The sequence below is a fragment of the Delphinapterus leucas genome, unplaced genomic scaffold, assembly GCF_059928025.1.
Source record: "Delphinapterus leucas isolate spDelLeu-1000000601 "Yukka" unplaced genomic scaffold, BTC_Dleu_Yukka2 spDelLeu_asBTCV2_sq25, whole genome shotgun sequence".
Classification (NCBI taxonomy): domain Eukaryota; kingdom Metazoa; phylum Chordata; class Mammalia; order Artiodactyla; family Monodontidae; genus Delphinapterus; species Delphinapterus leucas.
Window position 1 is genome coordinate 7,916,282 of NW_028322234.1, and position 20,013 is coordinate 7,936,294.

At 49.8% G+C, this 20,013-nt stretch overlaps 1 protein-coding gene across 4 annotated transcripts in view; it reads left to right on the forward strand.

Annotated features, from left to right (window-relative positions):
* Window positions 1–246: 246 nt before the first annotated feature.
* The window catches only part of UPF1 (UPF1 RNA helicase and ATPase), a 36,022-nt gene continuing 16,255 nt past the window's right edge, over window positions 247–20,013 (forward strand). For 2 of the 4 annotated variants that reach the window (XR_016391477.1, XM_022558284.3), the window contains exons 1-5: window positions 247–685; window positions 14,139–14,281; window positions 15,891–15,980; window positions 18,287–18,454; window positions 18,880–19,060. Coding sequence is in view for 3 of the 4 variants with exons in the window: in XM_022558284.3 (XP_022413992.1) it covers window positions 464–685; window positions 14,139–14,281; window positions 15,891–15,980; window positions 18,287–18,454; window positions 18,880–19,060 (804 nt within the window). In the remaining variant the exon portion in view is untranslated. The remainder of the gene's footprint in view (window positions 686–14,138; window positions 14,282–15,890; window positions 15,981–18,286; window positions 18,455–18,879; window positions 19,061–20,013) is intronic. The other 2 variants (XM_089905314.1, XM_089905315.1) reach the window with 2 other exon arrangements.

Sequence of the window (20,013 nt, forward strand, 5' to 3'; positions counted from 1 at the left end):
CTGCTGAGACGGCAGTTGGAAGCCCCGCCCCCCACGCGTGCACGTTGCGCGTCCCGTCGGCCCGCTAGGCTCCGGGAGTCCGGGCGCTGTTGGAGGCGTCCTCAAGGAGTGCGCGCGCCTGCGCCGGCGTCGGGCTCGCGCACGCGCACCTGCGCCGGCGTCGGGCTCGCGCACGCGCACGCGCACGGCAGCGACGGCAGCGGTGGCGGCGGTTCCTGCCGAGGGCTGCGAGGGCGGGCGGCTCCGAAGGAAGCGGCGAAGCTGAGAGGCTCGGCGGCAGCGGCGGCGGTTTGGCGGGCGTGACTCTCGACCCTGCTCGCTCTGCGGCGGGCGTTTTGATCCGTTTCACGGGCGCGGGCGCAGCGGCGGCGGCGGCAGCCCGAGGCCTGCGGCCTAGGCCTCAGCGCGGCGGCGGGCTCGAGTGAGGTGTGGAGCCGGCCTGAGAGCTCTACGCGGCGGCACCATGAGCGTGGAGGCGTACGGGCCCAGCTCTCAGACGCTCACCTTCCTGGACACTGAGGAGGCCGAGCTGCTCGGCGCCGACACCCAGGGCTCCGAGTTCGAGTTTACCGACTTCACTCTCCCCAGCCAGACGCAGACGCCCCCCGGCGGCCCCGGAGGTGGCGGCGCTGGGGCCCCGGTCTGCGCGGGCCCGGGCGCGGCGGCCGGACAGCTCGACGCGCAGGTGAGCGGCACATGGCGACGCCGGAAGCCAGGGCCGGGCCTCGGCGGTCGGGGACCTGCCCCCGTTTCCCCTCCAGCCGGTCCCGGGCTGATCTGCTCGGGTCCCACAGCCCGGCCGGGTCCGGAGTAACCTGGCCGGGCATCTCCCGCTCAGGACGTGCCCGGAGTAACCTGCCCCAGTTTCCGCTCTCCAGCCGGACCCGAGTAGATCTCCTTCAAGTTCCGCTCTGGTTGCGTCCGAGTGATCTCAGAACCTAGCTCAGGCTGGGTCTTAGGTGATCTGTCCCAAGTCCTCTTCCGGGCCTGTCCGAGGTGAGCGGCCCTAGGTCCGTCTATGGCCAGGTTGGGGGCGACTTGTCCCCGAGTTCTCCTCCAGCTGGGTCAGTGCCCTGCTCAAACCAGCTCCGGGGTGATCTGCTCCGGTTCCCCCTCTGGCTGATGCGACCGCCCTGCCCCACTCCCTTACCTGTGGTCGCAGCCATCGGGGCACCCCCGCCCCCATTCATGCCCACTGTGCGGCGGGGTTCAAATTTCACCGGGCCCTGGGATGCTGGCGAGAGGAGGGTCGAGGCTTCCCTAGCAGACACGGAATTTTTGCATCCAATCGAGAACCCCACACTCTCTGGCTTTTAAGATTATTCATGAAGCAGTTTGCGTTTTGTTTTTCCTTCTTGCATTGCCTGTTGCTGAAATCGACCTGTTACGTAACTCCACAGCCCTGCCTTGGAAAAGTTGGTTTTGAGTTTGTTCCTCCAATGGGGCAGTGGTAGTGGGTTTCATATAAATGGTTCTGCCACGTCAGAAAGTTTTGTTCTTAATAATGTGAACATTTAACGAAGGCTGCTCAGTTATTTTAAATCTGGGTTTGTGTTACGAGAGTGTGTTGGGCATACACTTCCTGGACCTGGGTCCTTGCCCCGGGGTGGGAGAAGGGGCTGGCAGTGGTCTTGGGCTGGGCTCCCCAGGAATGTAGCCATCTTCCTGTGGATCTCAGATTCCATTCCTGTGCCTGGCACCTCCCTCAGGTTTATTTTCCTGAATTCTCAGCCAGGGAGGAGCTATAGGGTTCACCTTGTCATAGGTGTCCCTTAGCAAGAGGATCCACTGCCAGGGTGCGGGGAGCTAACCCATCCTCAGCCAGAGTGAGCTCAAACCCTGTCCTGGAGGAGGGGGCTTACATTCTAGTTGGATGAGTCATTCCCGTGGGTAGACCACCCACCTGGACTTTCTTTTAGCCCCTAATAGAAGCAGAAAACATTTGACTCATGCCAACCCCAGTTTCCTTAAAAATAGAAGCTTGATGGGTGGGGCATCAGGGAGAACAGGTGTGCACCATATGTATGTTTTTTCGGTTTTGTTTACATATGGTGGGGGAAGGTAGGAGAGAGGGGAGAGTTTGCATGGAGAAATTAATGAGCCGCTGGAGGCTCATGATAATGCCTGTAGTTTCATACTCTGTAGACCTGTTTCCACAGCTGTAAAATGGGGATAACAGCTATATTTTTGTTACTTTTAAACATACGTGAAATCTGGACTCATGTATGAATGGATAGACCAGATAGTGCTGTCTGTAATTTGTGTCCAGCATGTCCGGAAGGCTGAGGATAAAGATCTCTTGGTTGAGCAGTGTGCCATGACCCGTGGCAGCTCAGGGTTGTGAGAGGTAATCGTTTTATTGGAAATCCTGTTTAAACTGTAGCCTATAAAACAGCAAGCCTGGAGCAGCTCTGAGTTCTAGTTGGGTTCTTTTTTTTTTTTTAAATTAATAAGTAAATATATTTATACTTATTTATTTTTGGCTGCATTGGGTCTTCGTTGCTGTGTGCGGGCTTTCTCTAGTTGTAGTGAGCGGGGGCTACTCATTGCATTGGCTTCTCTTGTATCGGAGCACAGGCGCTAGGCACGTGGGCTCAGTAGTTGTGGCTCACGGGCTCTAGAGAGCAGGCTCAGTAGTTGTGGCGCATGGGCTTAGTTGCTCCGCGGCATGTGGGATCTTCCCGGACCAGGGCTTGAACCCATGTCCCCTGCATTGGCAGGCGGATTCTTAACCACTGCGCCACCAGGGAAGTCCCTGGGCTTCTATTCTGAGTGCCTTTTGATTTTATCTTATTGGATGAGTGGCTGTGGATTGTCAAGTGCTGGGCAACCGCTTTTGTTTCACAGCTTTACCGAGGTAGAATTCACATACCATACACTTCACCCATTCAAAGTGTGCAATTCAGTGACTTCAGTACATTCAGAGTTGTGCAGCCACCACCACAGTCGATTTTAGGACATATTCATCACCATAAAAGAAGCCTTGCACCCCTTAGCCTGTCAGTCCTCCCTTCTCTAACCCCAGGCAGCCACTAATCTTTCTATCTCTGGATTTACGTACTCTGGACATTTCATATAAATAGACATATAGTATGTGGTCTTTTGTTCTTTTACTGAGCATGTTTTCAAGGTTCATCTATGTTGTGGCATGTTATCTGCTCCATTCCTTATTATGACTGAATGATATTCCACAGCACAGACAGACCACATTTTGTTTATCCACTTACCTGTCGGTGGACATTTGAATTGTTTTTGTTTTTAGCTGTTATGGAAAATGCTGCTGTGAACGTCTGTGTAGAGGTTTCTGTGTGGACGTAAGCCTTCAGTGAAATTGGTGGGTGGTATGGTAACAACTGCCTGTTGCTTTTTCGGGTGCTGCCAGACTGTTTTCCGGTGTGTAGCCACTTTTGATATCAGTCTTGACTGCCAGTTTTGCACAGTTGGTTTTATCTGAAAGTTTGTTGAGGTAACACATGTGTGTCTTGGCCAGGGTGGGAGAATGGCAGGCAGAGGTGACTCCTGCTGAGCTCTGGGTTGGTTCCAATAACACTTGTTTTCTTGTTTATGATTTGAAACTGATATTTATCAAAGCCCTGACAGGTGTCCTTAAGATAAAGGGACAGTTTTCTTTGGGGTATTTGACCCTTTCCTGGCCCCTTCCCCTGCCCCTCAAAGGGCAGGGAAAGGTAATTTTGGAAGTCCTTTGCATAATAGCTGGTATTACAGACCTTCTGGTCTGCCTGGTTGGAATATTTCCCCTTGACTGTTGCTACTATCGTGTTTCCTCCAAACATTGGAATTATGGTGAAAATCTTAAGAGTTGGGAACACTGCCAAACAAAAAAAAGGAAATGAACCATTGATACAGCCAGCAGCATGGATGCATCTTAAAATAATTACAGTGAGTGAAAGATGCACTTAAAAAAGAGTATATACTCTTTGATTCTGTTCATATAAAACTCTAGAAAGTGCTAGGTAACCTACAGTGACAGAAGGCAGATCAGTGGTTGTGGGGAGGGGAGGAAAGGAGAGAGGGATGGCAAAGGCACGAGGAGACTGAGGGTGATGGATGTGTTTGTTACCTTTATTGATGGATTCACCGGTGTTTATGTACATTGCTGTGTGTCAATTTATAAAATTATAAAGAGCTGCTACCTACTCTTCAAAACCTGCTGCCTTCAGAAGTCAGGGAAGGCTGTTCCAGCATATCCTTGATTGTCCAGGTAAACAGATCATCTTCTGCTTCCTGGCCCTCAGCTTATGATGAGGAGTGAGCTCCATATCGTTCCGGGGTTCCTAAAAGTGGTGAGTTTAAAATTTGAGTCGGCCTTTTTTTGTTCCGTGAACACTCAGTACAGCTGTGACATAAGTACGCCTTGAGAAAATTGGAGGTGAGATGCTGCTAACCTCGCAGGAGCTCTGGCATGTGTTCTACCTGTACTTTCCTCTTATTGGATTTCTGGCGTTTGGTTCCCAACCCCCGAAAGGGAGGGCTTACGTGTCAGTTACTGCTTAATAAGCGAAATAACTCCTAACTCTATTTACCCAATTAGTTTTGTTACCCAGATTCAGCATGATTGGGGGGAAAAGGTAACACTAATACAATACCAATATTAACAGCAGAACAAAGTTCTCTATCAATCTAGCTCCCACAACCAAAAAAGAGAGGCATCTTTCTAATAGCTTTACTGGGCTTCCCTGGTGGCGCAGTGGTTTAGAATCCACCTGGCAATGCAGGGGACACGGGTTCGAGCCCTGGTCCGGGATGATCCCACATGCCGCAGAGCAACTAAACCCGTGTGCCACAACTACTGAGCCTGCGCTCTAGAGCCCGCGAGCCGCGACTACTGAGCCCGTGTGCCTAGAGCCCGTGCTCTGCAACAAGAGAAGCCACTGCAGTGAGAAGCCTGTGCACCGCAATGAAGAGTAGCCCCCAGTCGCCGCAGGTAGAGAAAGCCCGTGCAGAGCAATGAAGACCCAGCGCAGCCAAAAAAAAAGTAATAATAAAATAAATAAATGATAGCTTTACTGAGGTATGGTCATATACCAGAGTCCTCTTGTTTGTTTTTTATAATTTTTACAATTTCACACACCTTGATCTGGGTCATAGATATAAGCAGGTAAGACATACTTTTTTTTTTTGGCTTTGTCAAGCAGCTTGCAGGATCTTAGTTCCCCGACCAGGGACTGAACCCGGGCCCCTGGCATTGGAAGCACGGAGTCCTAACCACTAGACCGCCAGGCAGTTCCCGAGGCCTCTTGTTTTTAAGTGTTCAATTCAGTGTTTTGTGTTTTTTTTGTTCATTTTTTTTTAGTAAATTCACTGGGCTGTGTAGCCATCCCAACAGTCACTCACTGTCCTGAGTTCTCTTTCATGCCACCTTTCCTTTCCTCTTCTATTTTTGCTCCTTCTAATCTTGGTAGTTTCTTGTTAAAGCTCTAAGGTAGGGAGATCGGGTGACCCCGCGCTTCCCATTCCAGGCCACACACTGGGGAGATATGGTGCCTCGTGTGCTAGGTAGGTTCTGTGCTGGGGTTCAGAGGTAGGAGCTGAGGCCTGGCCACACTGCTCATGTGGTGAGCCTGGGAGCCCTCATGTGTCTGTTCACGTTTTGTTTTGTTCCCTCTGCACAGACTCTCAGGCTGACCTCCTCAGCCTGGTTCTCAACGCCCGTCCTCTCAGTACTTCTGTTTCACTGTCTTGCTGTGCTTGGGGAGGGCTGACTCCCACTGGGAGTCAAAGTGAGTCCTTTGCCAACTGCAGCTGCTTTGTTAGAAATGGCAGGTGCTGCCCAGTCTGCAGTTGACCCTGGGGACAGTGAGGGCCCAGAGGAGGGAAAGGGAAAAAAGCCTTTTTGAGTGGTGGTCCTTGAGTTGTTCAGGAAGTGCACCCTGAACAACTTGGGCACAGGGCTTGGCATGGAGGGAAAAGGGCTGTTGTCCACGACGAGGGGCTCGGGCTGGATCCTGGAGCCTTGTGTTGCTGCTGAGGGGTGCCGTGACCTCCCTTGAGAGGAAGGGCCCTTAGGTGGCAGGGAGACCTGGTAGAGTTTGGCTGAGGCTAGAAGGGGAGCTCAGGCAGAGAGCGCTGGGGTCAGATGTGTGCCCTCAGGTGCGCACATGTGTGAACTACCACAGTACCAGGTGGCCACAGTGGCCACTCCTCCTCAGGCACATGCTCGTCACTGCGCTGAGCACCCCGTTGTCCCCGAGTCCTCATAACTCCTCTAGAGCAGGCGTGAGTTCTTGTCTGATGGTTTTCATCAGGGCCCGGGATCCCCCTGGGCTGAGGCAGGGCTCCCCTTGGATGGGAGGTGTGAGTAGGGGGTCAGCAGACCTTTGGAGGTGCTGCCCTGAGAGCTGGGTGAGAGGCCTTGCAGGAGGGAGAGGCCCCACCAGAGCGCTGTGCGCAGGGGCTGGAGGGGCAGATTGTGGGCAGTGGCTCTCAACTGAGGGGCAGTTGTGGTGGTTAGCGTGGTAGGGGTGGTCTTTTGGTGGTATAGGACAGTCCAGCTCACAGAGAAGGGCCAAGATGACCATTGTGTTCAGTGGGACCCAGAGCAGAATGTGGCCTGGGAGGTGCAGAGGGGGCAGTGAGTCGGGCCGGGTCTTTAGTGCTCCCTTTTCCAAGTCTTATGGGGCCCCAGTCTTGGGGGGCTTTGAACTCTTCTTGCCGGAAGAGCTTTCCTTGAGGGCAAAATCCTACTTCCTCTGATAACAGGAATGCCGGGTCCTGGGATCCCATGGCTGGCTTAGGGTCCTTGTGCCTTTTTATGTGTGTTGGTCCACTAGCAGCTTGCAAGTTGGACAACTGAGCCGGGTTTCTCAGGATCCCTGCGGACTGTTGCCAGGACGGCTTCTAGACAGTACAGTTGATTTAGGCTGCCTGCTGAGCTGTGAGTAGCCCTTTGTCGTGACTGAGGATAGCACCTTCCTATCTACTCTAGCTCCTCGCATAGCTCAGCTGCCAGGGCTGACAGTGAACCTGGAGGGGTTGCTTGCCTCATCCCGAGGCAGAAGCCATTTGGTACAAGCTGTGCTCATCTTCCATCTCTCCTTTCAAGTGCATGGCTCTGCAGAGCTAACACAGATTCCAGGCAGCCACCTTGTCCACCTGTATTGTGTAAAAATGTTTATTAGGAATTCTCTCATGTATAAGTAGATAAAGCAAATCCTGCCCATCTGTCTTCTTGATTTGATGGTTGTGAAGATTTTCTTTTCTCTCTTTTTTCTTTTTCTTTGCTGAAGTGTTTTAAAGCAAATCCAACTTGTCATTTCACTCTTCTGAGGTTGAGCCATATGACAGTGATACTCAACCATTTAGACTTATGCTATTTAGAATGCATTTCTAAAAACATGAAAAGGGCATCTTTCCTTCATAGCCGTACTGCTGTGGTCAGACAAACAGCACCAACAGTAGTTTTTCAGGATCATCTAATATTGAATACATGGGGCTTCCCTTTCTCCACAGTCAGATTATTTACCTGGTCCGGATCCCCGTGAGATCTAGTGTTAATGTGATTGATTGTCACGTCTCCAGCCCTGCTCTTCTGGGCAGCCCCTCCCTCTTCTTCTTTTCATGCTACTGAGCCAGGATCCGGTCCAGGTCATTGTCCTGTGAGGTGTCCTGCCTTCTGGACTGAACCTCTCCTCACAGCCTGGCTTCTCCCTGCAGGTGTGGGTGGATTCCATGTCAGTTTGTGAGCTCCTTTGCGAGTGGCTGACCCCAGAGCTGGGCAGGCAGGGGCAGCACAGGGTGAGCTGCAGACACCCCAGACAGGTCGAGGATATTCTTGAGCTTTGAAATGAACGGCAGGGGTGGACTTAGCATTTGGTCAAAACAAGGGTCTACTGAAAAGAGGGAGGCAGGTAGAACTCCTTTAACCCAAAGCTCAGGGACTGCTGTGTTGGGTGGGACCATGTGAAGTTCCCTTCATTGTAGGTCAAAAATGGTCAAATCTCAACGATTTCTTGTGGTTAAAAATAATGGATTAAAGAAGGCTAAGAGATTACATCACAAATAATGTGTAATTGTTAACTGGGTCTTGGATTTAAAAAACTGTAAAGGACATTATTAGAACATTGGGAAAATGAGTCTATGTGTATTAGATATCAGTATTACATCAGCATTATTCCCGAGTGTGATGTTTATATTGTGGTTGTGTGGAGAAAGCCCTTGTCCTGGGACCTATGATTCTGAAATGGATCAGGAACAGAAAACTATGTGTGTGTGAACACATGTGTGCATATGTGTGCAGAGCAAGAGAGGGAGAGAGCAGATGTGGCAAAATGTGAGTGGCTGGTGGATCCAGATGGTGGGTGTGTGGGTCATTCATTCTCTGTAGCTTTGAAACTTTTTCAAAAGCTGAGGGAGAGCGGATCTTCTGTTAGCCTTTTGCTGAGGCAGGGCTCAGAGACCTGGTAGTTCCTCTCTGCCTCAGGTCACCTGAGGGAAAGGCGATTTCCCACTCGCTCTTTTTTATTTAAGTTGTGGAAGAAAAGAATAAATGATGTCATTTTACATCTCAACCTTTATATTTTGATTGAGAAGATATGTTCATTTAGCTAACACTGTGAGAGCCTCCTGGGGTGTGGGCTCAGTTCTAGGCGCGGGGGTCAGAGCAGGGAGCAGGACCGGCAGAGCTGGCCCCACTGGTGCCTCTCAGATAGGGTCAGGGGAGGCCTCCCTAGGAGGTGCCCTGTGGACTGGGACTGAAGGACCAGGAGCCATCTGTGTAGAAGCCAGGGGGATAGTGAGTGCAAAGGCCCTGGGACATTGGCATAGTCTGGGATTGAGGGACAGGAATGTCTATTTCATGCTGAGTGGTATGACGCTTATGAGGTTTGGGGTAAAAATTTATGGTCTAAAAGTTCTTACCAGCACAGTTAGTGGTAATTTTTGAACTGATGTGCTTTTCCTTTGTGGGAATGAAGTGACCTCTCTTCCTGCTGTTCTGAGGTGCACTGAGTTCTGCAGTGGGTCGTAAGAAACTCTCTGGGCAGAAAACCTCTGCAAGACCTTGATCAGCTCAGCAGCTCATAGATGGACTTCAATAATGAGTGTCCAGAGCAGGGGTGGAGGGGGAACTGTTTCCTTCGCTTTCTAGACCCAGTGACACGGTGCCTGGGGATGGGCTTGGTGCCAGGGGTGCAGGGAGGACTTTCCCCTCTTGAGCCCAGCAGGACCCAGGGGTCCTGGCTGGAGGTGATGGGTTGATAACCTCAGTCCTGTGCCAGACAAGGACACTCCCCTCCCTTCTTCCATTACGTCGCCTGGCTTGGATTGTGGGCCTTCTCTGTGCCAGGCACTCTTTAGTGCTTTAACTCATTTAATTACAGTTGCTAAGGTCAAATGTATTTTTGAAGTTAATGTTTAGCTTAAAACTTTCCAGAAAGTAGAGGGAGAAACTAACAAGCCATCTATAGAAGTCTGTGTTGTGGTCAGGTCACAGCTGGGCAGGAGTGGGGCTGGGCAGGGGTTGGACAAGTGCATGTGGTGTGTAGGTGTGCGTAAGTACTTGTGAGGAGGGACACACCCACGCCCCCCAGCCACACAGCTACAGGGCCTACTGGGGAATCTGGACTCCTCTCTCTCTAGTCTCCCTGCCTTCAGTGGGGGGGTGAGGGAGAATCCATCTGACCTTGTGTTGTGTCGGTATTGTATTGTCTCTTGAGAGTTCCTAGAGCAGGTCCTAGAACGGATTTAGATTTCCTGCTCCTTATTAAGCCCGAAGGGGTATGAGTGATGCAGAGAAAGGGTCGTCACATGGTTGGTCAGGCTCTGTTAAGAGCCTCACACATTCCTGATGTGCCCTCTGCTGGTTCACTCTTCCCTCTGTGAGGGGAGATGAAGTGTGGGATCTGAGGCCTGGAGATGAAGCAGGAGTGGGTGGAATGAAGGCACCTGGTGTCACGCAGGTGCCCGTATTACTCCACATACTAATTTTTATGTTTCAGGAAAGTAAAGATTCACATATCAATGAGGATATTTCTTTACACATAAAAGTTTATACAACCTGATGAGACATTTTAAGAGTTCTTCTAGACTAGGAGTTAGCAAGCATTTTCTTTTTTCTTTTCTTTTTTTAATTAACCATTTTTTATTTTATTTTTTTAAATTATTTATTTATTTATTTATTTTGGCACGGGCTTCTCTAAGGCGTGCCATCTTAGTTGCGGTATATGGGATCTTAGTTCCCTGACCAGGGATCGAACCTGGGCCCCCTGCATTGGGATCGTGGAGTCTTAACCACTGGACCACCAGGGAAGTCCCCCAACCGTGTTTTAAGTTGAAGTATAGTTAATTTACAATATTGTGTTAGTTTCGGGTATACAGCAAAATGATTCAGTTATATATGTATTCTTTTTCAGATTCTTTTCCATTATAGGTTATTACAAGATATTGAATGTAGCACCCTATACTGTAGGTCCCTGTTGTTTTATCGATTTTATAGTAGCAGGGTGTATATGTCAATTTCAGACTCCTAATTAACATCCCCCCATCAGCCCTGTTGGTAACCATAAGTTTGTTTTCTATAGTTGTGAGTCCATTTCTGTTTTGAAAATAAGTTCATTTGTTTCATTTTTTTAGATTTCACATGCAAGTGATATCATGTGATATTTGTCTTTCTCTGTCTGACTTCAGTTAATAAGTGACTTCACTTAATATGATAATATGATATGTCCATCCATGTTGCTGCAAATGGCATTGTTTCATTCTTTTTTATGGCTGAGTCATATTCCATTTTATGTATATGTACCACATCTTCTTATACATTCCTCTGTCGATGGACATTTAGGCTCCTTCCATGTCTTGGCTGTTGTAAATAGTGCTGCTGTGAACATTGGGGTGCATGTACATTTCGAATTAGAGTTTTCTTCGGATATATGCCCAGGAGTGGGATTGCTGGGTCATATGGTAGCTCTATGTTTAGTTTCTTGAGGAACCTCCATACTGTTCTCCATAGTGGCTGCACCAATTTACATTCCCACCAACAGCAAAGGAGAGTTCCTTTTTCTCCACGCCCTCTCCAGCATTTATTGTTTGTAGACTTTTAAATCATGGCCATTCTGACTGGTGTGAAGTGATACCTCGTAGTTTTGGCTTGCATTTCTCTAATAATTAGCAATATTGAGCGTTTTGTCATGTACCTGTTGACCATCTGTATGTCTTCTTTGGAGAAATGTCAGCAAGCATTTCCTTAAAGTGCTAGGTAGTAAATGTTCTAGGCTTTGTGGGACAAGAAGCAAATACCTACTATTAGATATTTAATCCAACCATTTAAAAACGTAAATACCATTCTGAGCCTGAGATTGTGGCCCACACCCTCTCAGCCCTCCCCTATAGCATGATATATGTGGCTCTTTCACTGCCATGAAGTGAAATCCAGGTACCATAATCTGGCCACACACTTTCAGAAAACAAACGTGTGTGCTGAGGCAGTCACACTGAGAGGTGTCTTGGTCCCTTGTCAGCAGCCTCATCCCAGTATTGCCGCTGCATGTGTCAGGAGAAGTGTTGCCAAAAGGAGAGGTAACTTTTTGAAGTAGTAACTTGCTATCAAAATTTCAAACAAAGGGGACTTCCCTGGTGGTCCAGTGGGTAAGACTCCATGCTCCCAATGCAGGGGGCCCAGGTTCGATCCCTGGTCGGGGAACTAAGAGTCTGCCCGCATGCTGCAACTGAGAAGTCCGCATGCTGTAGCTAAGAAGTCTGCTTGCCGCAGCTAAGGATCCCACATGCCCACGTGCCGCAACTAAGACGCAGTGCAGCCTAAATAAATAAATAAATGTTTAAAATATTTTCAAACAAAGCACAACAAAAAATTTAACAACCTGATTAAAAATGGGCAAAGTACTTGACTAGACCTTTCTCCAAAGAAGATACCCAAATGGCCAACAGGCATAGGAAAAGATATTTAGCATCATTATAATCCAGGTTGTGTCAATCAAAACCGCAATGAGATACCACCTCACACCCATTAGGATGGCTACTATCAACAGCCAACAGAAAAATCACACGTGTTGGCAAGGATGTAGAGAAATTAGGACCCTTGTGCACTACTGGTGGGTGGGAATATAAAATAGTGTAGCTGCTGTGGAAAACAGTATGGCAGTTCCTCAAAAAGTTAAACATAGAATAATTATATGATTCAGCAACTTCACTTCTGGGTATATACCCCGAAGAATTGAAAACAGGGACTTGAAGAGATACTCGTACTCCATGTTCATAGCAACATCATTCACAGCAGCCAGAACGTGGAAGCAACCCAAGTATTCACTGACTGATGAATGGATAAACAAAATGTTGTGTGTCCATACGATGGAATATTATTCAGCCTTAAAAAAGGAGGAAATTCTGACACAGGACATAGATTAACCTTGAGCACATTATGCTAAGTGAAATAAGTCAGTCACAAAAGGGCAAATACCGTATGATTCCACTTATGTGAGGTCCCTACAGTAGTCAGATTCATAGAAACAAAGTAGAGTGGAGGTTGCCAGGGGCTGAGGGAGGGGGAATGGACAGTTTCAGTTTGAGAAGATGAGAAAGTTCTGGAGATGGATGGTGGTAGTGGTTGCACAACCATGTGAATGTACTTAACGCCACAGAACCACTTAAAATTTTTTTAAAAAGGAGGTCAGGGATTTACAAAGAGGTGCTTGTGATGTTGTTAATAATACTGTCTTCATTACATTAAAATCCAAAAGTTAATACTGATTTTTCATTTAAAAAAAAAAACTTCCCCCAAACAAAGCATACAGTCTTCTTGCATTTAACCTGATTGTTGCCTTCTGAAAAAATGTTGGGACTTCCCTGGTGGTCCAGTGGTTAAGACTTCGCCTTCCAGTGCAGAGGGTGTGGGCTTGATCCCTTGTTGGGCCAAAAAAACAGAACATAAAACAGGAGCAATATTGTAACAAATTCAATAAAGACTTTAAAAATGGTCCACATCAAAAAAATCTTAAGAAAAAAAGATAGTATATTAAAGTGGTGGCAGACACAGTGAAATGGGGTACTGATCTGGCTGAGACCATTACAGAGACACGTGTTCCTGTAATGGGTTCTTGGCTTCCTTGACAACCTGAATGCACCTTTGGAGTTTCTGGGATGCGCCCCCCCCTCAGGAGACCCGTTGTCCTTAGGCCCATATAGGTGACTGGAGCAGTGGACAGGGACTGGCCTGAGCCGACCCCGCATGGCGTGGGTGTGGGTTTTGGTTTCCCAGCTCTGCGTGGCAGGCCAGTCAGTGTCTGATCCCGTCTCACAGCTCAGAGAAACCTGGTGCCTGCCCTGGGGCTCCTGTCACTCCTTCCCGTCTTTCATCGCATGATGCTTCCACTGCTTGACCCAGCCTTGTGTGGGCTGTGGCCCATGGGGACCATGATGGGGACTGTTGGCTGCTGTCTGAGGAGGCAGTTCCTACGGGGGCAGCATTAGGAGCACCTGTTTCCCTCGGACAAGCTGAGTCTGTGCACTCGTGAATGGATGTGTGAGCTCAGCAGAGGTGCCTGTGAAATTCATCGCTTAGTTATTTAAAGTTGCCTATTTGTATGTTTTTGCTGTTATGACATATAAAGGGTACATTTAGTAAGATTGTGTCCTGAAACTGGAAGATTATCCTAACATTCAATTTCTAATTCATAATTAAGAAGGGCTGCCTTCTGGAGAGGGGAACTGACAGTGAAGGAAGTATGTGGACTAACGAGAGAACTGCATTCCCACATCTGCAGGGGTCACAACCTTTACTTCTGGTGCTTAGGCTTTAAAGGAGGAGGACCCTTGTGCAGCTGTCCGCGGGGGGGACCATATCTGGTTTGTAAAAAGTCATCTTCTTGTGGCCCTCAGCTTCCTGCTTGTAGTCATGGCGCTATGGCTAGATGGGGTTGGGCCTGGGTGTGCAGGTGGCAGGGCGGATGACCTCAGCCACCTGTGCCCTGTTTTTGGCCGGGTAGGTTTGATAGGGAAGAGGAGAGTATGAAAAGTCAAATCAGAAGACGCTGAACTGTTGCACAGTAGAGAGCAGGCCAGTGCTTCATGGGAAGGTTGCCATGACTGCTTATATGGGGAGAAGCCATGTGCCTGGGCTGAGGCCCGGAAGCTGCAGTCTTTCATGGTGACGCTGCCTTCTGCCATAGGTCGGTGGACCTGAGGGCATCCTGCAGAACGGGGCCGTGGATGACAGTGTGGCCAAGACTAGCCAGTTGTTGGCCGAGTTGAACTTCGAAGAAGATGAGGAAGATACCTATTACACGAAGGATCTCCCCATACATGCCTGCAGGTGAGCACCTTCAGTGGAGGAGAGGACTCGCCTCCCAGAGCATCCACATTCTATATGCATTTGCTAACTTTACAGAGGCCCCTCTAAGACCATGGACTGTGACACTTGGAAACACTGTCCTTGGGAATAAGGAGGTTGCTCAAGCCTTTATACACACATAAGTCCCTATTACTGGGCAGGCGAATGGGATCAGCACCCTCTGTCATCCCTGATTCTCCCAGCTGGAGGGGGAAAGGTTCCCCTTCTCTGCCTTCCTCAGGCCCTTGGGTTGTTACCCGGTACCTGCCCCACTCACGTATCAGAAAGAACTCATCACATGGGGTGAGCATTTGGAGGGTGAATAGAGCAGCTAAGATTTCTCTTACAAAGAGATTACTGTAGGCTTCTTTAAAACATCTGCCTCCTTGTTGCGTTGAAGATTCCTAAAAAATTGGAAGTGAGTAGTCAGTGGATAGACCTGCGTGTTGACCAAATTTGGAATTCTTATCTAGAGGAGGACCCACCCCTCGTGTTTGGACTTACTCTTGCTTATTTGTTACACGCACATGAGGAAATTGAGACCAAAAGAGGTGAAATGATCTTGCTCAGGGCACCCCGCCAGTCAGGGCAGTGGGCCTGGGCCTCTACTCAGCTCTGCCTGCCCCTTGGGCATGGTGCCCCTCTGAGGTCTGCACCCATCACGAGACAGAGGGCCGCTCTTTTCCCTGCTTGGTGGGCACACTTTTTTACTTTGTTGGCTCTTTGTTCACTCTCATTTACAGTACATTTTTACTTATGTATTCGCGTTCCTGTTATGTACCAAATATGCCTGTGAAGTGGTCCTGGTGAAGCTGCAGGTCGTTAAAGTCTGCACACCCCGTCGCACTCCTGCCGTCCTTGGGGAGTGGAGTAGGGAGAGCCCCCTGGCGTGAGGTGTTGCAGGGAAGGTTCTTGGCCAGAGGACATTCTCATTTGAGACTTGAGTCTTGGCTTCATCCACATACAGAACTCTGTGGAGAGCCAATATTTTTGTTTTGGGTGTGTTGATTTTCAGAAAAGGGAGGCCAGGGGGCTCTCCCTAGGTGCTCCTTGTGAGCTGAGCTCAGTCTGTACCCCAGGACCCTCCGCTGCTGGATTGAGCTGAGTGTTCCCAGGAGCAGGGCGCCCTCTGCTGGAGCATGGGAGGCACTGTGAACGCAGCGTGGTCTCAGCTTACCTTCTGTGCGCCCAGAAGAGCTAGGGATGCCGATTTCCCTGCTTATAAGTCAGGGTTCCTGAAACTTGAGGCCAAGGGGAGTGACTAGGTCACCTTGGGGGTTTTAGGACTCCGTTGTTGGGCTCACCTGGTACCTTGCACTGCTCTCACCCCCCCACCCCCACCTCACCCTGGAAGGGGCTTTGCTGCTGTCTGAGGAGTCTCCACAGCACCCCTAAACCCTTTCCTGCGTTCACAGGGTCAGGAAGCCTCTGCAGTTAACTGATTGGATTTTGTTAGTGGGATCGTTGGGTTTGAGTATGTGTTTAATGAAAAGCTTAAAAATGTTGTAAGAGGAAAGAATTTTACATCCTGCCAAATTAAAACCAGAGAGTGGTCTTCTAGCTTTAACTGTTGATGTTTTGACTTTTTTAGTTACTGCGGAATACACGATCCTGCTTGCGTGGTTTACTGTAATACCAGCAAGAAGTGGTTCTGTAATGGACGTGGAAATACTTCTGGCAGGTAGATAATCAAACCGCGCATGTGTCTTTAATCAGTGCTGTGCTCAGATTTGTGTGTAAATTATGGAAATGTTGAAGCAAAGCACAATATAAAAGCATGCTAACAAACCTGGTTTTTTCCCTCTGTGACTGGTTTAACTTGAAACAGATGGTGGTGTGTGAATGCCTTAATGTATTTACCCTTGATTTATTCTCTGTGGTTCTTTTTATTATGCAAGTAGGGTTGGCTTAATTCTCTTTCCCAGTTTTTATTTATATTTTTCTGCAAGATGAGCTCCTGGCACGCCCGTTCATCTTCATTACTGGGTGCCTGGGGAGGATGTTCCCAAGACAGTAATGGGCATCCATGGGAGCCGCTTCCTGAGAAGGCTCCCTCTGGCCTTAGCTCATCAGAGCAGTTCTGAGGCTAATATGGGCCAGATCCTGAATCATCAGATTAAATTAAGTTCACTTGACCGTCGGCTCTGGGCTTCCCTTCCTGCTGTTGATCAGCAGCAGCTGTGACTAGGTCCCTTGTTTTGTGTTTGGGGTGAGACCCGCATTGTGAGGGTGCTTGGATTCCAGGGGAGAGTCCGTTTGGCTAAGCTCGAGTGGTGAGACTCCTCAGCCTCCACCACTGGCATGGGTCTGGTCCTGGTGGCTCCTCCAAGGCTGCCATGATGTGCAGCGACTCACTCCATTACCACAGGGAAGCAGAGCAGAGTCTCCGTGGGGCAAGGATCCAGGTCGCCTGCAAGAAAGTGGCATCTTCCTCTGAGGTTCATGTTTTATAGAAATAAAGTGACAAAATTCCATAGGCAGCTTTATTTGCATAGAGCCCGTACCCTTCCTGTGCCTTTGGCAGCTGTGGCCGAGGACACAGAATGGTCAGATCTCGTGTCACCTTGGAGTTAGTAATGCGAATTGTGGGGTTCTGAGTGAGGCAAGAAAGGGAGCTGATGTTTTTTAGAGATTTGAAGGGAAAAGCATCTTCAGAATAACCAGAAGAGACTGGTATACCATTATTCCGAACTTTCTGGGTAATTATAAGTGTTACCGTGTTCACATTAGTTCCTCTCCTGCAGGAAAAGCAGTTAAATAAAACTTGCCTTGGCTGGCAACCCCAGCTTCCGGTCAGCAGAGCCAAGATAAGGGAAGTGAGCGGAGGGCCTCTAAGAGAAAACAGACTCGGCCAGCCAGATTGTGTGTTCTGTGCAAGGTCAGACTGTGAAGGTGAAGGGACAGCCACTCGCCTTCAGGAAGCTGCCAGTGTAATGGAGTGAGGTGGGCCTAGAAAAGACAAGAGAAAATCACTGATCCTGGTAGAAGGCCCAGGGGTGGGGGGAGGGGTGGCTTTGGAAGTACGGAGAGCAGTGATGATTAGTTAGGTAATCTGACAGTCTTCGTGGGGCCAGAGAGGATTAAGATGTTGGCATCTGAGCCGAAGCTTGAACAGGAGGGGTTTCCCAAGGTGATGTGAGGGCGGCAGCAGGGAAGGCTGGAGGCTTGGCAGGCATGCTCAGCGTGTGACAAACCTGCAGCCAGGCTGCAGATCGCTGCGGGGGCTGGGAGGGCTTGAGGCAGAACCGTGCACCACCCGTGGGCCCTGAATGAGGCTGGCGTGGCGGAGGGTAGAGTTCTGTGGCTGGGGCACTCAGGCCCTGGTTTAGGTGAGCCATGTCCCGGAAATGAGAAAGGCGTCAGAGCCCTGGCCACCCGCAGCAAGGAAAGAGCTGAGGCGGTGGGGCTTTCAGACCGTTCAGGGCTGGCCCTGTGCTTCCGGAGAGTAGCCCTGAGCCCCACTACTCGGTATTTTTTACTGTCCTCAGGTTTCTAATACATTTGGTTATCAGGTTTCCTGGCCTGTAGCAAATGAGGAGGGGTGTTGCTCCTGGAAGCAGGCACAGGGGCCATGAGAAGTGACTTTGAAAGGAGCAGGAGAGAAACTACAACGAGCAGAGGAGCAGTGAAAGGGGCGAGCCTCCTGCCTCTCCAGGACAGCAGCCTTGGCCCCAGCGTTAGATTCACTTAGGTCCAATAAGTTGGATTTAAGAAAGCAGGAACTGGGGGGGAGAGAAAAAAGCAGGAACTGTGTGAAACGTGTTAGGAAAGTTTTCCTTAAAAATGGTTCAAGTCGGATTGATTTTTGTGCTCCGTGGGGAGCCAGTTCAGGGGCGGGCTGGTCCCCCGGGATGCCAGATGGATGAGGTGTGACCACTCCTGCTAATGGACCGTGAACGGTACCGGAACTTTTAACGGAGCTCGAAAATTGGAAGTGGTGAAAAGCCAAACTTCGGGTGTTAACTATTTATCATTTCCTGGTTTCAGCCACATTGTAAATCACCTCGTGAGGGCAAAATGCAAAGAGGTGACTCTGCACAAGGATGGGCCCCTGGGGGAGACGGTTCTGGAGTGTTATAACTGCGGCTGCCGCAACGTCTTCCTCCTCGGCTTCATCCCTGCCAAGGCTGACTCGGTTGTGGTGCTGCTATGCAGGTGAGGGCAGGGCCGCGATTTCCCTGGGGGACTGCCTTTCAGCCCCAGTCATCTTCCCCAAAGACTCAGCCACTCCATGGCTCTGACTTCATGGAGCTTTAAAATAGTTTCTGCCGACTGACGAGGTGTAAGGAGGTTCGGGGGGCTGGGGCTTGTTAGAGAGCTGGGAATGTCAAGTAACCCTTTTGGGGTGTGTTCTGGTTAAATCATGAAAACAATTCTGTAAAAGCAAAGTCTCTTCTGAGTTTTAAGAGTTCAGAGCTCAAGTGTGTGGGGACACACAATTTATTCCTAACAATTTAAAGGTAATGTGCTCATACAGTAAAATGTAGGGAAAACGCCCCTTTGAGGTTAAAGGCAGTAAGCCTTTGGGGGGCTAGAGGTCATCCTTACCTGGGCTCTCCCCACCCTCGGGGCTTCTGCAGGCAGCCCTGTGCCAGTCAGAGCAGCCTCAAGGACATTAACTGGGACAGCTCGCAGTGGCAGCCCCTGATCCAGGACCGTTGCTTCCTGTCCTGGCTGGTCAAGATCCCTTCTGAGCAGGAGCAGCTGCGGGCGCGGCAGATCACCGCCCAGCAGATCAACAAGCTGGAGGAGCTCTGGAAGGTGAGGGCCTGCTGGGAATGCACACCCATCTCAGCACCAAGTGTTGCGGGGGGTGGAGAGGGGAGCTGGGGGTGGTGTCTCAGAAACAGGAGGTTCCGGAAGGAGCTCGAGGGGGACTCTGCAGCCTCTACCTGGAGTGGCCCCTCGAGCTCCTTCTGGAAGCAGGACCGAGGGCGCCACGGGTACCTCCCGCCAGGCCTCTGGGAAAGGAACGCTCCAGCTGTTGGAATTTTTCTCTTGCTGAGGGCAAGGGTAGGTGGTGGGAAGGAAGTGGTTGGGAACTGGCCATTGGTGACTGTGTGTGGACATGTCAGGAAGAGCCGGGCCTGAGTGGACAGACAGGACTGCGGGTGTACTCCATAAAACCTGGTCGGGCCTGCGACGCATCAGAGCCAGGGCGACACCAGGCTGGGGGCGTGCAGGATTCCTGCCCTGCCCACAGACCGTTTCTCCAGGGAAGCCCATCTCTGGTTCTGGCTGTTTATATTTTACGATAAAGTTTTAGTAACTAGGCTAGAAATTTTAATTAGGCACCCATATAATCAAGGATGTGAATTTATCTTCAAGTGCAAGTCAAAATATTTTTGAAGGGCAGTCCAGCAAGGAACCTTTCCACCTTGATTTTCAAGTTGCCACAATTATTTCACTGTTCCTGTTTGTATCCAGACAGCCCACATACTGTTTTGTCCCTGCCAAGGAAGTGTGCGTTGCTTCTGTTGGTGCAGCATAGGATCAGGAGGAAATGGGGAGGTGGGCCTTCCTTTCTGTTTACACAGCCAGGGAAGCCAGTAATTTCTGGCAGCCAGGAAGAAGTGTAATCGCTCCCAGGTCAGGGGTTAGGCCTTTGTTGGAGAATGCAGCCATCTGATGGTATAGGTGTGTCAGGGCTGTGTACCTGGGGTGTCCACCTTTGTGTGCCACGTGGACTTCCTGATATGAGGGCTCTCCTTACG